Genomic DNA, 16,039 nt, shown 5'->3' with positions numbered 1-16,039 from the left:
CTCTTCTCTTGAGGATGCATTGTGGTTTGTGGTGTGTAGGACTAGTAAGATCTGACATCCAGAGTGGCCGATCCCGGTACGGACCTAATGTATGAGACTCAAAGAATGGGATAGTATTTGCGGAGATTAATATGGGAATGTTATCCAAAACGTGGTACATATAAACAGTCTGCATTGCAACTATAATTTTCTTCATATTTCTGATTTAACCTGATACTAGTGAATCATAGCAATAACATTTTCACTTCATTTCATCATTTTAGTTGGAGAAAGGATTTAGCATAGTTAGCATAATTTCATTTTATGGCCTGGGCCATAAACAGTGCAAAGTGGCAGTACTGTGGGTTTGTTATTTTTAATGAAAATACCCAAAGGGTGAAAACTGCTGATTTTTTTTTTTTTTGTCAGTGTGCAGTTAGTGATCAACACAGGGAATGCAAAAATGTCCTGGTATAACATTTTTAAAGGAGTTACAAGAGAAGCATCTGGGAGCCAGACTTTGCTTGTGGAAAAATGCCAACAACTGTATTGTGTTTCTTTTCCCTGAAGTGAGCTATGCTTTGCCTTTTGTCCCTTTTTTGAGTAAATTCAGGAATCATACTATAAATTTGAATATATTAACCTTGCACATTATTATAGGATATTATGTAATTTAAGCAAGATGCTTTATGAATTGTATGTATGTAAATTTTATGTCAAGTTCCATTTGTCACAATTAAGAATATGTAGTTTTCAGAAATGGCTTTTAAATTTGAGACTTGCTGCTGATCAATGATCAGGAGAAACTTTACTTGACATTTACAGACTTCCATCTATAAATTTAAGCTTGAAAAATATAACTGCTGTACATGGTTGTCAAATAACGCTGTAGTACAGTTATATAGTATAGATTAATTAATTGAATATTTGATTGCTAAATGTATTTACATTGGGAACTATTTATATTTTCTATGTAGATTTTAATAGCCACCACATTTATTTTAGCAAAACATTTTAAAAATAATGTTTATAAAATGTCGTGTTGAACACTTAAACTATTTACATTGCTAAGAGCTATTACAGGTTGAGAGAACAAACAAATTTATTTTAGTTACAGTGAATTCATATAAATCTTTATTACATTTAGAAGAATATTCTTGTGTACATGCCACATGTATTTAGGCCATCAATCACTAGCACAAATTCCTGTGAACCTACAATAGAAACATGGAATTAACTTAAAAATTGTTGTTTGTTTTGTCCCTTTGAGAAACTAATTTGCATTCTGTCCAATAATTCCAACTTTTTTTTTTTTGCTAGGGTGATGGGGAACAGAGAAGGGAGCATTTTTTGTTAATCAGCTGAATAATTAGATGAGCATGTAGAAACATTAAAACCCAAAAGCTTTTCCTCTACATTGTTGAGACCTGTTAAGAGTAATGTCATAAAATATTATATTCTTTCTTTAAATGGTTAAGTATGGATTTATGTAGGATGCCGCAATTTGCCAAAATTGAGGCTTTGGGAACAATTTTAGAAGTAGAGCCAAAATTCTGCTTTTGTTGAAATTTAACATGAAACTTTATCTTCAGAAATGCTTCTGTTCAGGTGTGGAAGTTTTTACCTAATATCTTGATCAAAAAAGTAAAGGTAAGATTTAAAGAAGTACCTAGTAAAACTTATATCTTGTACTGAGCCGGATTTTGAAGTCACAAAATTTTCACCTTCTTGATGATACATCAAACAGTTTTTTGATTTCTGAGTTTAATATATTCTGACCAGTTCAGTCAGCATATAGGATTAGACAAATACTTGATTTCTGATAAAAAAATCCTCAAAATAGTGACTTCATTTGTAAATACAAAGTGTCTGTGAATTTGAAAACAGGAAATCAATGAATGAGTTTCTGGAAGTGGATTTCTATAATTTCCTTTATTCTTCATTATAATCATTGTGTGCATATCCACAATGAACTTGCTTGTGATGACCTTTATCTTTTCTCTTGAGGAGAATTACTATTATCAGGTCTTTCTTCATGAGGAAATAAAAAGGTCAGTGCAAAACCCATCCCTTATTTTTATGCAGCGCACATTGCACTTTGGCATATTTATATTGAGTTTTATTAAAAATAATGAGATAATTTTGTCAAATAAATGTTAATATTCCAAAATTAGGCATTCTAAGTCACCGTTCCTGGTAGGTACTCCTGCTTTTTCTGCTTTTTCCTATCTCTTCTCCTCCAAAGCTTGCTATTGCTGTAACTGAGATTTGACATGCTTCTCTTCCTCCTAGTTCTGTCAGACTGGCAATTTTTTCCTACTTTAACTCCTAATTGACAAACTCGTAATTCTTTTGTATCTACGTTACACACCCCCCAAAAAAACACACAAAAAAGAGAATGTAGAGTATGTAAAAAGATTGAGAAGACTGTGTTTGGTTTGATTTTAATCAGAGATTTTAGATTATTTGCTGTTTGGAAGACTAGTGCAAAGAAGTGGCCAACTAAGTTGAATTGAGCTGTCACTCAAAATGTGACAGAAGATTGCTTATTTGCAAGGAGAGCTTTGAGCAGGAAGCTGAGTTTATGAAATTGTAATATATTCATAACTACAATTGGGAATTGCCTGCACCTCCATGGATTATTCAGTTGTCCCAGTGAATATATTCTATCCGGTCATTCAGGTGACTGAGAATATTTTTCCTCCCATTTTGACAGTTTTTTCTTAAAATATGAAGGGTCTCATTAATCCCTGGAAACAGGAACTTTCACACTGACAACTTCTGTGTTTAGTAAATGTACAAAATTGTGGGGTTTGAAGAGGATATTGGCTGTGACTACAGAATGGGGCAAAGGCAGGCAAGCAGAGGTACTGGAATATTTGGTAGTTGGGAAAGGAAAGAAAAAGACAGAGAAAATGTGTTAACATATAGTCAAGTCTCAGCAAGTAGGAAAGCAAAGCATTCTCCTAGATTTCATGAAAATTGGTAAAAGACTGCACAGTACAGTGAGAAGATCCACTTTGCAGCAACTGTGGATGGATGACCTTGCAAAAATGCTTATTTTTTTTTTCTGTGTATGTGAGAGCGTAGCTGTTTTTCCTCCAGAGCTGTGTTCTTTGATGACTTGTTGCTTGTTTTTTCCAGTAAAATAGTGAGAGTCCGAAAAATGTCTTCCACCTTTTAAAAACATGATTTTTAAAATCCATTCTGCTACTATAGTTCATGTGGATGGTTGTGTATGCAGTAACATAGGAGAAATGTAGTGTCTTTTTCACAGAAGTATTTAGAAAGAGATACTTTTTTCCTCTCAAACAGTTCTCCAAATGTACTCATTTCTCTCTGCTGCTTCTCTCTGTTATTATTCTTCATAGCAATAGTTATATGATCCAAACAATGTTATTCTGTTCAACACTAGAGAATCACAGCCATAAAGTGTGTTTGCTCTTTGTCCTTAGTGGTCTGGGAATTTTTTGATTTACTTTACTCTTTTGTTTAGCAAATGCTGTAACTCCAAAATACTTTTCTTAGGAAGGGGATGTTGGATCTGCTTTTTGGTTTTGGTTAAGCCAGACTATTACAAATGCTAAGATTCACTGGGTGGTGCCACAGAAAGGTTGTTTTGAGAGAGTTTTTTCTCCTGAAAATGTCAAAGTGACATTCCAGTACTCCCATGTCACTTCTTGCAGCAATGAGTTAATTTCCATCAAAGTCTACTAACCTTTATTGTGAGGATGATGAGGTAACTTTCCTAAGGTCTTCTCAATAGGAGGCAGTGCTTTACTTTTAGCTGAGCCAGCTGGTTTAGTTATTCAGATTTAGTTATTAGACAACTGAAAATAACAGTGGTGCACAGTAGTCCCTTTTAAAGATACAAGGAGTGCAACTGAGGGGAAAAAAAGGTGCATGATTTCTCAAGGAATACAGGAAACCTCACATCTGGAGACTTGGCAAGATCTGGACAAAACTGAGTAATTTGAGCTAATCCTGTTCTAGAAAGTCATTAGCTTCAGCTGTCTCATACGTGAGCTATTAAAATGCACAGGCCCTTTTAAACTGCTGCTGAACAGTTCAGTGTGGAGTACCAAAAGAGGCCAAATGCTGTTTCCTAGAAACCTGATCTAACTTTCTGAGTCAGAGCAGGGTGTTAGGCTGAGCAATTTCCACAGATCCCATCTCTCCCAAAGTATTTAGTTATTCTAGCCTTTTCACTTTGTAAAGCCAGTGCTACTTATTCAAAGCCATTGAGAAGTCAAGATATTGTTAATATTAATAGCAGACTTCTGTTACTGTCTGCTGGTTGGGAAGAGTGGTGTGTATATTTAATTTTACTTTAGTATTTAGGTAATGGCTCTTTTCAAAGAGCTGGTTAAAACTTGTGCAAAAATGATAGTTGGAGGTCCCATCCAGTTTAGATTGTGGTATATTTGAATGAAACCTTTTGCCTCCATCTTGGACTCAGACTTGGATCACATGTGTTAGAAGAAATTTGGGTTAGGAATTGGCATGGGCAACTAAAACTGAAGCACCTCAGTATGCGTATTATTTTTCTTTAAGGTGTATTTTTATATTGTTCATAATCCAGATATCTCTTTCTGTATTCTTTTGGAATACAATTTTGTACTGCCTGTTTCCCATCATATTTCCGAAGGCAATGATGATCATTTAGTCAGACGCAACTTCTGCTTCTGCTGGCTTATGTTGATGTAATCTTGTCTGCAATCCCAGTGTTTAGCCTGTGTTTGGGTGACCTCTTTCTATCATTCTGCTTATGTTGTGGAAATTGGGTTTTTTTACACTCAAGTTTGCCATACAGGAATGTAACTTTTTTTTGCTGGAGCTGTTGGGTGGTAATTAGCTGACCCATAGAAGTAGCAATAAAATGTCCTCTCTTCTGTCATGGTTAGAAATTCTCACATTTATAATCACTTCTCTAGCAGCCTACTTGTTTCCCACTTCTCTCACTGTCCTGGAGGCATTTTCATTCTCAAACCAAGCATTATAGTACAGTCAGGTGGAGCTTTAATAAAACAAGAGTCTGTCTCCCCATCTCTGCTGCTCCCAAGATCTCACACCATGGCTAGACAGTAACACCTTCAGCAGCCTTTTCCAAACTTTTTCATTGTTTACAGAGTACATCAGGCTACTAATGGGAATGCAGGGTGAGGTGAAATGTCAAGAAGCTGTGTGTAAATCTTCCAGTAATCTGCCATGTCCCAGAGGGGCTGGGGGAAAGGGGCAGATCTTTGGGAATATTGGAAGATTATCAAAGTTGGAGTTTTGCTAATTGCATTGGAAGATCTCTTCCAGATCAGAGAGGTCTCTCTCATATGTAATGGGTGGGTCTGGAGTTTAAAAGAAGATAGCAGAAATTAAAATCCCTACCATTATAAATACACACACCAAGGCAAGTAAACCTACTAGATTTTCTATGAAGCTGCTTAGGCTAACACCCTATAATGGGTGAAGTATACAGGCCTGTACAGGTGAGAATGCTGCAGACCCCATCCCCAAGGCTGGCGAGCACTGACCTCACGTAAAGCAATTTGCTGGCCCTGCATAAAACAGAGCATTAATATTTATTTCTTTGTCCCAGATGGTCACTAGCCCTCACCACAAATGCTAGCATAACATGTCAGTTTGGCCAAATTATGTAACCAATCTTGTTCTTAAATTTTGTGTACTTATTGCTGCTTTTCTGGAAATATTAAATGTTTCTCTGAACAAATACTATTGTTTTTAAAAAAGCCAGTTTTTGCTAATTTTTTAAAAAAATTATATAACTGTGTTGATTTATGTTCCTTATTAGAGTAATAATCCATCTGCTATGGGGACCGGGTCAGTTAATAAAATTATAAATTCTGGAGAGAAAAGGCTTTGACTGTTTTCCTTGGTAAGCATTTATTTGGGTTTGAAAGTTCTTGTTTGCATTTGTGCAGAGTCATTATTTGGTAGCAAGAAAGCAGTGAGGAGGAGTAATACTCTGGTGTTAACAAGCCATTATTTCTTGGGCAAAACAGTGTAGACCTGTGATATTCAGTGTCAACAGAGTTCATGTGCACACCTGGCTTTTTGCATACATCTGTCCTCCCTGTCAAGTACAATAGTAAAGACACTGTGTAGTTTTTTTAATTGGTTATTTATATTAATATATGTTATTGGTTATTTATATTAATATATATTATTTATATTTATATATATTATTTTGATTATTTAATAATCAAAAATTTTTGTGGGGTGTCTATCTTAGAAGACTTGTTTGTATGCTTATAACCTTCTGACACTACAGTGAGATTTTAAATGAAGAGACATGAATGTGTATTACAACTGTGTGATTGCTTGTATCATTCTGAAATAGATGAAAAATTAGTTCACTGCAGTACTTTTTATCTGAACTGATCAAAACATCTTCCAGTCATGTTGCTAACAATATGTGATTGGAATAATAACTTCACTTGTTGTGTTCCATGCTACAGCCGAGAGGCATGTAAATACAAGCTGCTTATTTGCAAGAAGCTTCCAGATTTGCAATATGATTGCTATGGAAACCACACAATGAAAAGCTTATAACCATCTGTGTGGTTTGGTAGATTTTGCTGCATAGCTGAGCTGGTTTTGTTTACTGTAATCAAAGCATTGAATAGAATATATTAACTCACAGACTGGGATTATTCAAGGTGTAAACTAGTATTGCGCAATGACAATGTGTCAGAAACTAGAAGGCAATAGAATACCAAATAATAATGGCATTAAATTAGAATCTAATGTAAAAAGATGGTTAGGTAACATGTTAGTAGAGGAAACTGCTAAATTTATCCATGTTTATCATGGAGATACCACATTCCATTGGAGGAATGCACTGTTCAAGCCAAACTTATCTGTTTTATACTCTAGTAGTCCAATCTTTTTTTCCTTCCTCCTTTTAAAAAAAATAAATTGGAAGAAAAAAAAATTAATGGATTCATGTAAAAAGCCTCAGCAAGTGTAGAATTCATTGTTCACCTTTTAAATTTTGGGGAGGGTAGAATCATATGTGATTAGGTGATTATTTTTGTTGTTTTTTCTTCAAATTGCAAATTGAATAAATAAAGAAATAATTTTCAACAATTTTCATGGACTAACTGAAAAAAATTTTTAACAAATATAGTTAGTTCCTTGTTGCACTGTCACAAGAAGGTTGTTTGCCATTAAGGTCTCTTAAGTATCAGCATAGTATGGAACTTAATCTGTATCTCAGAGGTTCTTAGTGTCTACAGCTCTGGAAGAGTTCATTGGTTTGATTAGTGTACATTAGTCTCCTTTTGAGACAGTGAGAAGGTAGAAAAGAGTATTTTCTCTCTGCAGTGATAGCAATTGTGTGAGGAAGTACACAGGAAAAACTGGAACAGATTATTTTAAAGTTATGCATGACTCCTTATACACAGTATCTTAAAAAAAACCCCAGAATATTTCTAATGTATTTTTTAATTTAATTTTTCATCTTTTGACTCTATGCCATGTTGCAACACAAAATTATGCACGTTGCATCAGACTGCAGCTGTAGTTCTTGAGATAATTGAGGCTGCTCTGTTTAAAGTAGACTGCCTGCACTGCTTCAGGCCATAATACCAGAGTATTATAACCATGAGTTAAGAACCACAGCTTCTTTTTTACTACCCTAATTGTACCTGAAACTTTGTCCTCTCTGTGACAGCTCTGTAGTGTAAAGCAAGGTGGGATAAGTGGGGATGGTTGAGATCCAAACCAGTATACAAATATGGTGAGTTTTTGCTTGAATTTGGCACCTTTTGGAATTCAAAAAACTTTGATTAAGGTATTTTCATATCTTCAGATGTGGATCTGGTCAACTCTTGTTTCTAGGAAAAAAGTTCTTCAGAAGAATACATATATTCTAAATATTTCCTGGGAAATCACAATGCAATCTACATCTATTTGGCTGTACCTTACAAAAAAGTCTCTTCAGACTTCTGCTGCTGCTTTACTTTAGTTGAGATACCCTCTACTGGAGTCAGTCCTCAGTTTAAACTAGTGATAGAGTTAGAATTCATAGGACATTCAACACAGCAACTGATTTAGGTCCAAACATTCAAGCAACATGTAATATCAACTTCTATTTAATTAAAGAATAATATAATACCGTGTGTGATGGATGAAGGTGTTTTTTTTCTGGGAAAATGGAGCAATTCTAGAAAATGTGACTGATACTGGAGTACTACTCCCTGTGAGTACCATAGTAGGGAACCCACAGAATGACAGTGCCTCCTAGTGCTCTGGACAGCACATAAGGATGCATTTTTGCCATTTATGGTTCAGTTGTGAGTTCTTAAAATAAACAAATGAGCATACTTGGAAATGTTTGACAAATGTTAATGCCAAGTAGGGGAATACATTTGAACATCTGAATGCAGTACATAGTTTAGAATGTTTTGTGTGTACTACAGCTTCAGATTTCTCCTGTTCTATTGCTAGGAATTTTTTTCTCCTGTTCTTTCCCCTCCGCCTTGGCTTAAAAATTGGTTTATATTCATCTTGACTAGATTTTTAACTAGTCAAGATTCAAGAAAAAAAACCTCTTGGTGGCTTAGTGGGGCAGAATTTCAAAGCTTTTTGTAGAGTGAATCTTATGATGCAATTGTAATATATGTAGGACTGTGTATAGAGGTTAGCAGCAATTATGCATACTCATTCCAACAGGTCTACTCTTGTGCTTTAAACATCTGCTTTAATGTTTGCAGGAACAGTCTTGTGGCTAGATTAAATTTTTACAAGGCTAAAATATCCTTTGAACTCTTGAAATAAAATTCACTCATTGTCAAAGTAAATGGGCAATTACATAAGAGTTGCACAATGAAGAACATTTTAAACACTGTGAGTCCTTTATCTGTTGTCTGTCATTAGTAAAATATCAAAATTAGTTGCCGAAATGTGTATCTTAAAAGGAAGCTTGACTATCTGTAGAAGATGTGATGAGTAGCAAAGCCAGATAGTTTAAATGTAATAAAAGTCCAATTCATGTTTGAGAAGTGGGTTTATTAATATACTATTTCCTCATTCAGTACAGCAGCCTTGTCAGTTTTGATATACTGTAAATCCCAAGATAAATTTGTTTCTACTTCCTTATGAACCTAAAGACAGGATTCAGCTAAAAGTTTGTTCCCCTTTTTTACATCATCAACAGAATTGTTGACTGGGAAATGCGAGGAGCAGATCTGTTATCCCTGTACTGAGTGGAGTGTGGATTTACTCAAGTGAGGGTCTGGACATGAGAGTTCAATGTCTGTGCCAGACAGGGAGTATGGAGCACATCTTTTGAAACTGCCCATGGGGACTTCAGAGTGTTCCAAGCCTGCTAGCCAGAAAACATGCTTTAGAGCTGATCACTTCCAGGTTTTCTCTTTTCTTGTCTTCTAAACTTGCACTAAATCATTTGATAGTCTGGCTTGCTTAAAACTGTGGCCCAGCACAGTGGGCAGGAGCAGTGAAGGGCATGGTATCTGTAGTGGCTGAGTTCCCATCGTGCAGATGTTGAGCTACCGTGTCTGTAGGACAGTGTTGAAGGTAAGATGTCATCTGCCTTTGTTGCATACTGCTCTCTACAGCTGAGTTATTGCTTGGGCTCGGGATATTTTTTCACACCTTGTTTTCCTTTTCTTTATCCTTTTCTGACAAGAAATGTATGCAGCAGAAGAGAACCCTCATTCTAATTGTCTCAGAATTACTGCAGATCAGCAGAACTGCAGCTCTGTGTCTGTATTCAGACCAGAGTGAAAAGGGAAACAGATGTTCACATCTGAGATTTTGAAAGAAAGCTCTTGGAGTGTTTGAATGGATGGCGAAAACCACAGACATAACAATGTTTCAACTTCTGTATAAGTGCAAAATAGTAAACAAGGCTTGCAATCTGGAAACACAGAGTGTGTTTTTCAGGCTAATGTGGGCTGTAATTCCTGACAGCTGAGGTGACCCTTCAGAATTTCATTTGTAGTTATGTGTTTTGCAGAAGAACGTCTTTCTTCAAAAGCTGAAGTGCCAAGCAATGAGAGCCAGGAGGAAGTTTCCACTGTTTCAGGTAATTAAAATCTTTCCTCTTTGTGTGTATATGCTTCCTTTTTACCTTTATTTTCTTTTCTCTTCCATTTGCTGTTTTAAAATAATGTTTTTATAGCTCTGTAAAGCTGTCTTTTTTACCTGGGTATGTGATGGCAGCAAAACTGCTTAAGCACCACTTAGGATGCATGAAAACCACTTGAGAAGGATTTATAAAGTAAGCCAATTTATACAAGGTATTCCTTCCTGAATTACTTTGTAATGACTCAATTAGCTTTCATTTCTGCACAAAGGAGATTTAGTTGCATAAATTAGCTTATCATCATTGAGGAAGTGTCACTGCTAAAGGACAGTTTATAGATACAACATGCAGTTGCTGTCAAACCTATAAGAATGTAATATAGACATCTGTGTATACTTTGTGCTTGAGCAGAACAGACTTCTGCCATTCAGAGACTAACAGGGGACAACAAGTTGCCCAAGGGACTGGCAATGTAGACGTCTCTGAAAAGGTCAACTTGACACAGGCTCTGACAATCGACCCAAAGCTCTGTCTTCTTTGATAAAAATCAGATAAACTTAAGACCACTAATTGATCTGCAGCCTGTTTAAATGTTGGCCATGCATATCTTCATTGCATATGATTACCAGAGAAAGCAAATGAATTGGGTAAGAAATGCCAGAGTCCAGTGACAGCAGCATAAAAATTGGAAAAGGACACAAATGCCCAGAAAGGCTGTGAAGGATATTCTCTCAGCTTTAGCTTGGCAAAGTGTCCTTGTGCTAATTATCTCTGGGACTGGAAAAATAACTGCATGCACCGTGTAAAGTCACATAGCCAGACAACTTTTCTTGATAGAAAGGTATTTCCAGTTATACTTAAAAACAATATATTTTTGTGCTTCAAGGGCACAAACCTTTAGATAAACTATTGGTGATTTGACACAGCAAGTAGAGAAGACTTGCCTCTTATCAGACCTTACACCTTTCTGAGATCTGCTGCATTGTAACTGTGACCTGCACTGACATGCAATCTGGCTCTCCTTCCCCCATTGTACATAATACACATAATTCTTTCAGGGCTGTCAAGGAAGGGGTGGGCAAGAAGAGTTCCTTTAGGAAGTAGCTCTGCAGTGCTCTTCCTGTTGCAACATGTGGAAAGGAAACAGAGGCCTGATTTCCTGACCCATACAGGAAAGCCTGGAACAGGTTGCTGTGAGGAGTTTTGGGTTGCTTTTCTTGGAAAGGAAACAAGAGCCAAGCCATCAGATGCTGTTAGCATTGTGCTCTGCTAAAAAAAAAAAAATAAATGTGTAAAACAACATGAATCATTACAGCCTTAATATTTAGTGCTCATTTAGACATTACTGTAATTATAACAGTGTGTTGTCATAATGGAGCGTGGGGTCAATCCAATTATAGAGTTGCCAACAGCATTTTTTTTTCCACTAATGTAGCTTCCTGAAGTTCTAATTGGTCATACTTTTAAAAGAACCAAAACCTTAGCACCTGCATTTTTGAAAAATTTTAATTGCTATGAGAACACCCTTATCAGTCTTATTAGTATTTGTGTCATGTCATTGAAAATACCATAGCAGTTCCCCCCAGATGTCAGATTCATTTCAAGCAATATTTTTGTGATCTGATCTTAGTTCGCTATTTAACACTGGAAATTTGTTAGACTTTTAGGGCTGAGTTGACATGAGTATTTCTGATAGGCATCACATCATAAATACCTGACATGACTTGAAAATATTTTATGATTTTCTACACAAACAGTGCATACATTCTTAAGTTAAATTTATTGCCTAGCTTTACTAAATCTGAACTCACAGAAAATATTTTGCAAATTGTCTGTGAGCTCAAGCTGATTAGTGCAAAATAATTTTATTTTTTTCCCTACTCTTTTCTTGTCCTAACATATATCTACTTCAATTAACTTTCAGACTTGAGTTCTTTTTATTCTTTTGTTCTTAGTGCTGACTCTTGCTGCTGGATAGCTTTGCATTAATTGCTAGTGACCTAATAATTTAAAAATACCGAAGCAACTGAAGAGTTTCAGTCATATAATATGGCTTGCTGGGTCTTTTTTGTTATGACTGTCTACCAATTATCATTTCTGCAATCACTATTTCAGTAAGTATAATTTTTTTTGCTTTATCGGTGTAAATACTTTGATTTTAAGGTAAATAAGGAACAGAAGAAGGGCGGTGAGAAAGTTTAAACTGAGCATCTTGGAATAGATTGGAGTTTGAGTCCAAATAAATACACTACAGTTTTGCCATTATTTTGTAGCTTTTCTGGCCTGTGGGATAAAGGGCAAGTAAGTAACAGGCATTTTTGCAGTTTAGGACATGATCAGAACTAACAAATAACTGGATTCTTTAACAGGGCTTGTCTTGTTTGGTGATTGAGACTCAAAACCAAAAGTCTAGATCACTTGTGTAAGACACTCATACTGGTGGCATTAATTTTGAACCTCACCTCTGTCTTTAAGCCTTCACTATGGTAAATATTGAGCACATCATTACCAAAAAGGGCTACAGTTTGGCTTTTTCAAATATTGTTAAGAAATCTTCAAATCTGACACTATCAACTTTTGAAAAATCTTACCAAGAGTTGAGGAACTTGAGTAAGAATGGCAAGCTCTTTAATAAACTAGGCAGTGGATCACAGTTGTGAATGGAAAACATTCACATGTATTCCTTCATTACACAAGGAATGTGCAAGCAAATAATAAAATTACTGGCTCTAAATAACTACCATAGTAGGGTTTGCTAGCTTACATGCTGTCAGTGTTAAAATGGATGACTGAGGGAAATCAGGCACAATTGCATTTATCCTAATGTTTTATGTAGTGCATTTTCATATTTAGGTTAGTTCATGCTTTTGTTTTGGTCACTTTAGTGTTCTTTCAGGTTTGTGTTCAGAAATGGGAACTGCAAAAATTGTATGGGGCAGAAATTAAAACAATCTGCAGTTAGATTGTCTTAGGCTACAGTGAGACAGCACACTTCAGTCCCTCTGAAATATGTACTATTAATCTGTTTTTCAAGTTGTGGTTTGGTTTTTCTGTCTGTTGTGGTTGTTAGGATATTATTATAATTTTTCCCCCTTGAGTAATCCATGACATTTCTAAGTTTTAAATAGTCTAATATTTGAGATGCATGCTTGAGTGATATATTTGTCAGATTATTTTTTTTTACCTGAACTGTTCACTTTTCTTTCTTCAAGCATGTATTGTTAGATGCCAGTATTTTTCAGTGAAATAAGCAGTCTGAGACTAATATCAGAGAGGCTGGCATCCATTGCCTTTTGATCTGTCAAAATAATTCTGAAGTGTTTTCATCAGTATGTTGAACAAAAATATCCATTGTTGCTATTACTGTTACTGGAAAAGCAGAGATAGTAGAAGTAAACCATATTATTTTAGGAGGAGTACTGGAAACTATTGGATAGTGGTTCATCCACATAGCTCTCCTGGAATGAAAGAAATATTTTCTGGAGAAACAACCTATCCAAAATCCTACTCAGCCACTTCTTGGGACTGGTAATCTTAAAAGCAGTGGGTAGGTAAAACCAAAGTGCTCTGCCCTCAGCTACACACTTAATGTTTTTTTATCATGTCTTACTTATATTTGTGTCCAAGTGACCATATCTTCAAAGCACAGCATACTTAAGTTTAGAAATTATGTCATCATAGTATTTTTAAGGCACACTACGTTTTAAAGTGTTTGAGAATAGAGTGTAATTGTAACAGAGTAACACCAGCAAATCAGTACCTTTTGAATTTAAACTGTAATGGGCATGTAAATTCTTGATGCTAAATCCATCTGTTTTCAGGTACTACATGTGTTTAAGAAGCTTCACATTATTTCATTGCCATATAAATACCAAATTCCTTTACTCAGACCTCCTGGTTTTGTTTTATACCATTCTTCAGAGGCAATAAAATGAAATCTTTCAAGGTCTTCTCAGACTGAAAGGGACCAAAGTAAGAACAAGTGGTCTTGTGTTTTGCAGAGGTTTTTGCAGCCTTTTTTTTTTTCTTCTTCTTCTTCTTCTTTTTTTTTTCCTTCATTTTACACCTGTGTTTGCAAGCACTATGAATCATTTTATGCAGCCTTTTTCACTTCAGGTGTATGAAGTCTGAAGTTACATTTACAGTTCTCTTTTATGTATAGATAGTTGCCCCTACAGAATTTCAAGAAACTTGTGCTGGTGGGCATGAGAGGGGATTTCAGATTTGAAATTAACACTTCTTGGAAGACCAGCATAGTTGTTCACAAACTTGCACTGCCACTTTCTTTCCATGTGTTTTGTTTCTATGCTCCTGGTATACTGGTATATGTTTTTCTGGAAAATGTGGCTTTCTGATTTAAACAACCCTATTTTATGTTGAATTCACAAATGAGGGCATAGAGCTATGGTTAGTCTTTGGTCAGTATTTTCATTGTTGCAATAAGCTTATTTTAAAATGTATCTTTCCAGTGTGTTCACATTATTAATTAAGTTGTTTTCCACTTTAAAACTTAATTAAATGCTCATGATGAACATAAAAGGAGAGATGTTCTATTGCAACTCACTTTAGTGTTAACAGGAGTTACTTCAGACACATAAAAGTACGAGCAGAGCTCAAAATGGTAAAGGTCATTGTGAAAAGTCATGATTTCTTTCAGTGATGTTCTGAAGAAGCAAAAGTCCTGATTAATGTGTTTTAAACAAAATCAATAAGCCAACTGATGAAAGATTTGAGAGGTGGGATAGACCAAAATAGTTCTTTTATTTTTTTTCTCATGTGGACTTATATTATTGTTTACAACACAGAGTTGGGAACTGAGGTCAGTACAGTAAGAAATGACTGAGGAGAGATTCTGATATAATATTTATCACAAATTAATTTTGTGCTAACCTGTGTTACTGCTTATAATTGTCTAATGCTAAATTGGTGAATAATGAAGTGAAAAATAGGAAGGGCCAAAATTTGGAGGTGCAACATATCAAACTGATTATGCCTTCTACATTGAATTGATTATGTCTTTGCATTTTCAAATAACCAAATCTCTTATTTCTGAATGATTGTGAGCTTTCATTTGGGGATCAATTGTAGCTTTTGGGGTAAGGACAAATTTTGGGCCCCTGACAGCCAGGCCGCCCCCTAGTGCTACACACCAAGTCGTAGCTCCTAATCACCAGTTTATGGAAAATGAAATGGTGGGTATAAACTGGCATAAGCAGCTTTGAATTGAAGGTTATGAATATTTAGCCTTGTGACAGTATTTCCACCCAAACAAGGTAGCACAGAACACAGGTGGAAATGGAGATAGAGAAAACAAGCTCTTCTTGCTCATACAGAGAATATTAAAATTCAAATCTAAGTATTTGCCAAAATAGAGAAGAACACAAGTTGAATACTGATACTCTTTTATAGTGTGATGCTTTCTATCTCCTGATACTTGATATTTTAGCAGGATTTTTTTTTGGTAATAAAGTGAACCAATCACGGTTAAATTGTAAACTGTAAATAATGGTGCAGGGTGCTAATGACATGCAAATGTAACTGGTGTGTGTTGGAATAACCAGCAAGCCTGCAGTTCAGGGATCATGTAACAAAACTAAGATGACAGCCTTGATCCAGCCAGTTCAGTGATATTTATGTTATCAGAATTAGAAGATAGCTTTCCAGTGATGTAAATTATTAGTACATATACATTCTGTCTGGTTAGTGTATACATAATGTAACCGGTCATCTTAGTGGTATTGCTTACATTCTTTTTGCATTAACTCATCACACTCCATTCTCATGGAATTAAAAACAGGAAATAGTTTGCAGTGCAACAGAAGCACCCAGTGTATTTAACTGTGTGTGAGCACTGTGTTTCAATAGATGTACTCTGTATTGTAAATGTATGACAAAGCATTTATTACTGTGTTATTGCCGTATTACAGAGCAAAGAGTGCTAAATAATCAATCAGTTAATGGTCTGTATGGCAGCTTGAACACAGCACATCCATT

At 35.6% G+C, this 16,039-nt stretch overlaps 1 protein-coding gene across 2 annotated transcripts in view; it reads left to right on the top strand.

Moving 5' to 3' along the window:
- Positions 1-16,039, top strand: part of SKAP2 (src kinase associated phosphoprotein 2) — a 119,586-nt gene that overhangs the window by 90,522 nt on the left and 13,025 nt on the right. Inside the window, exons 10-11 of one of the 2 annotated variants that reach the window (XR_001519609.3) lie at positions 9,977-10,045; positions 12,001-12,159. Coding sequence is in view for 1 of the 2 variants with exons in the window: in XM_015618765.3 (XP_015474251.1) it covers positions 9,977-10,045 (69 nt within the window). In the remaining variant the exon portion in view is untranslated. The remainder of the gene's footprint in view (positions 1-9,976; positions 10,046-12,000; positions 12,160-16,039) is intronic. The other variant, XM_015618765.3, reaches the window with a different exon arrangement.

The sequence above is a fragment of the Parus major genome, chromosome 2, assembly GCF_001522545.3.
Source record: "Parus major isolate Abel chromosome 2, Parus_major1.1, whole genome shotgun sequence".
In the NCBI taxonomy this organism is placed as follows: domain Eukaryota; kingdom Metazoa; phylum Chordata; class Aves; order Passeriformes; family Paridae; genus Parus; species Parus major.
This window is presented reverse-complemented; position numbering and strand designations above follow the sequence as displayed.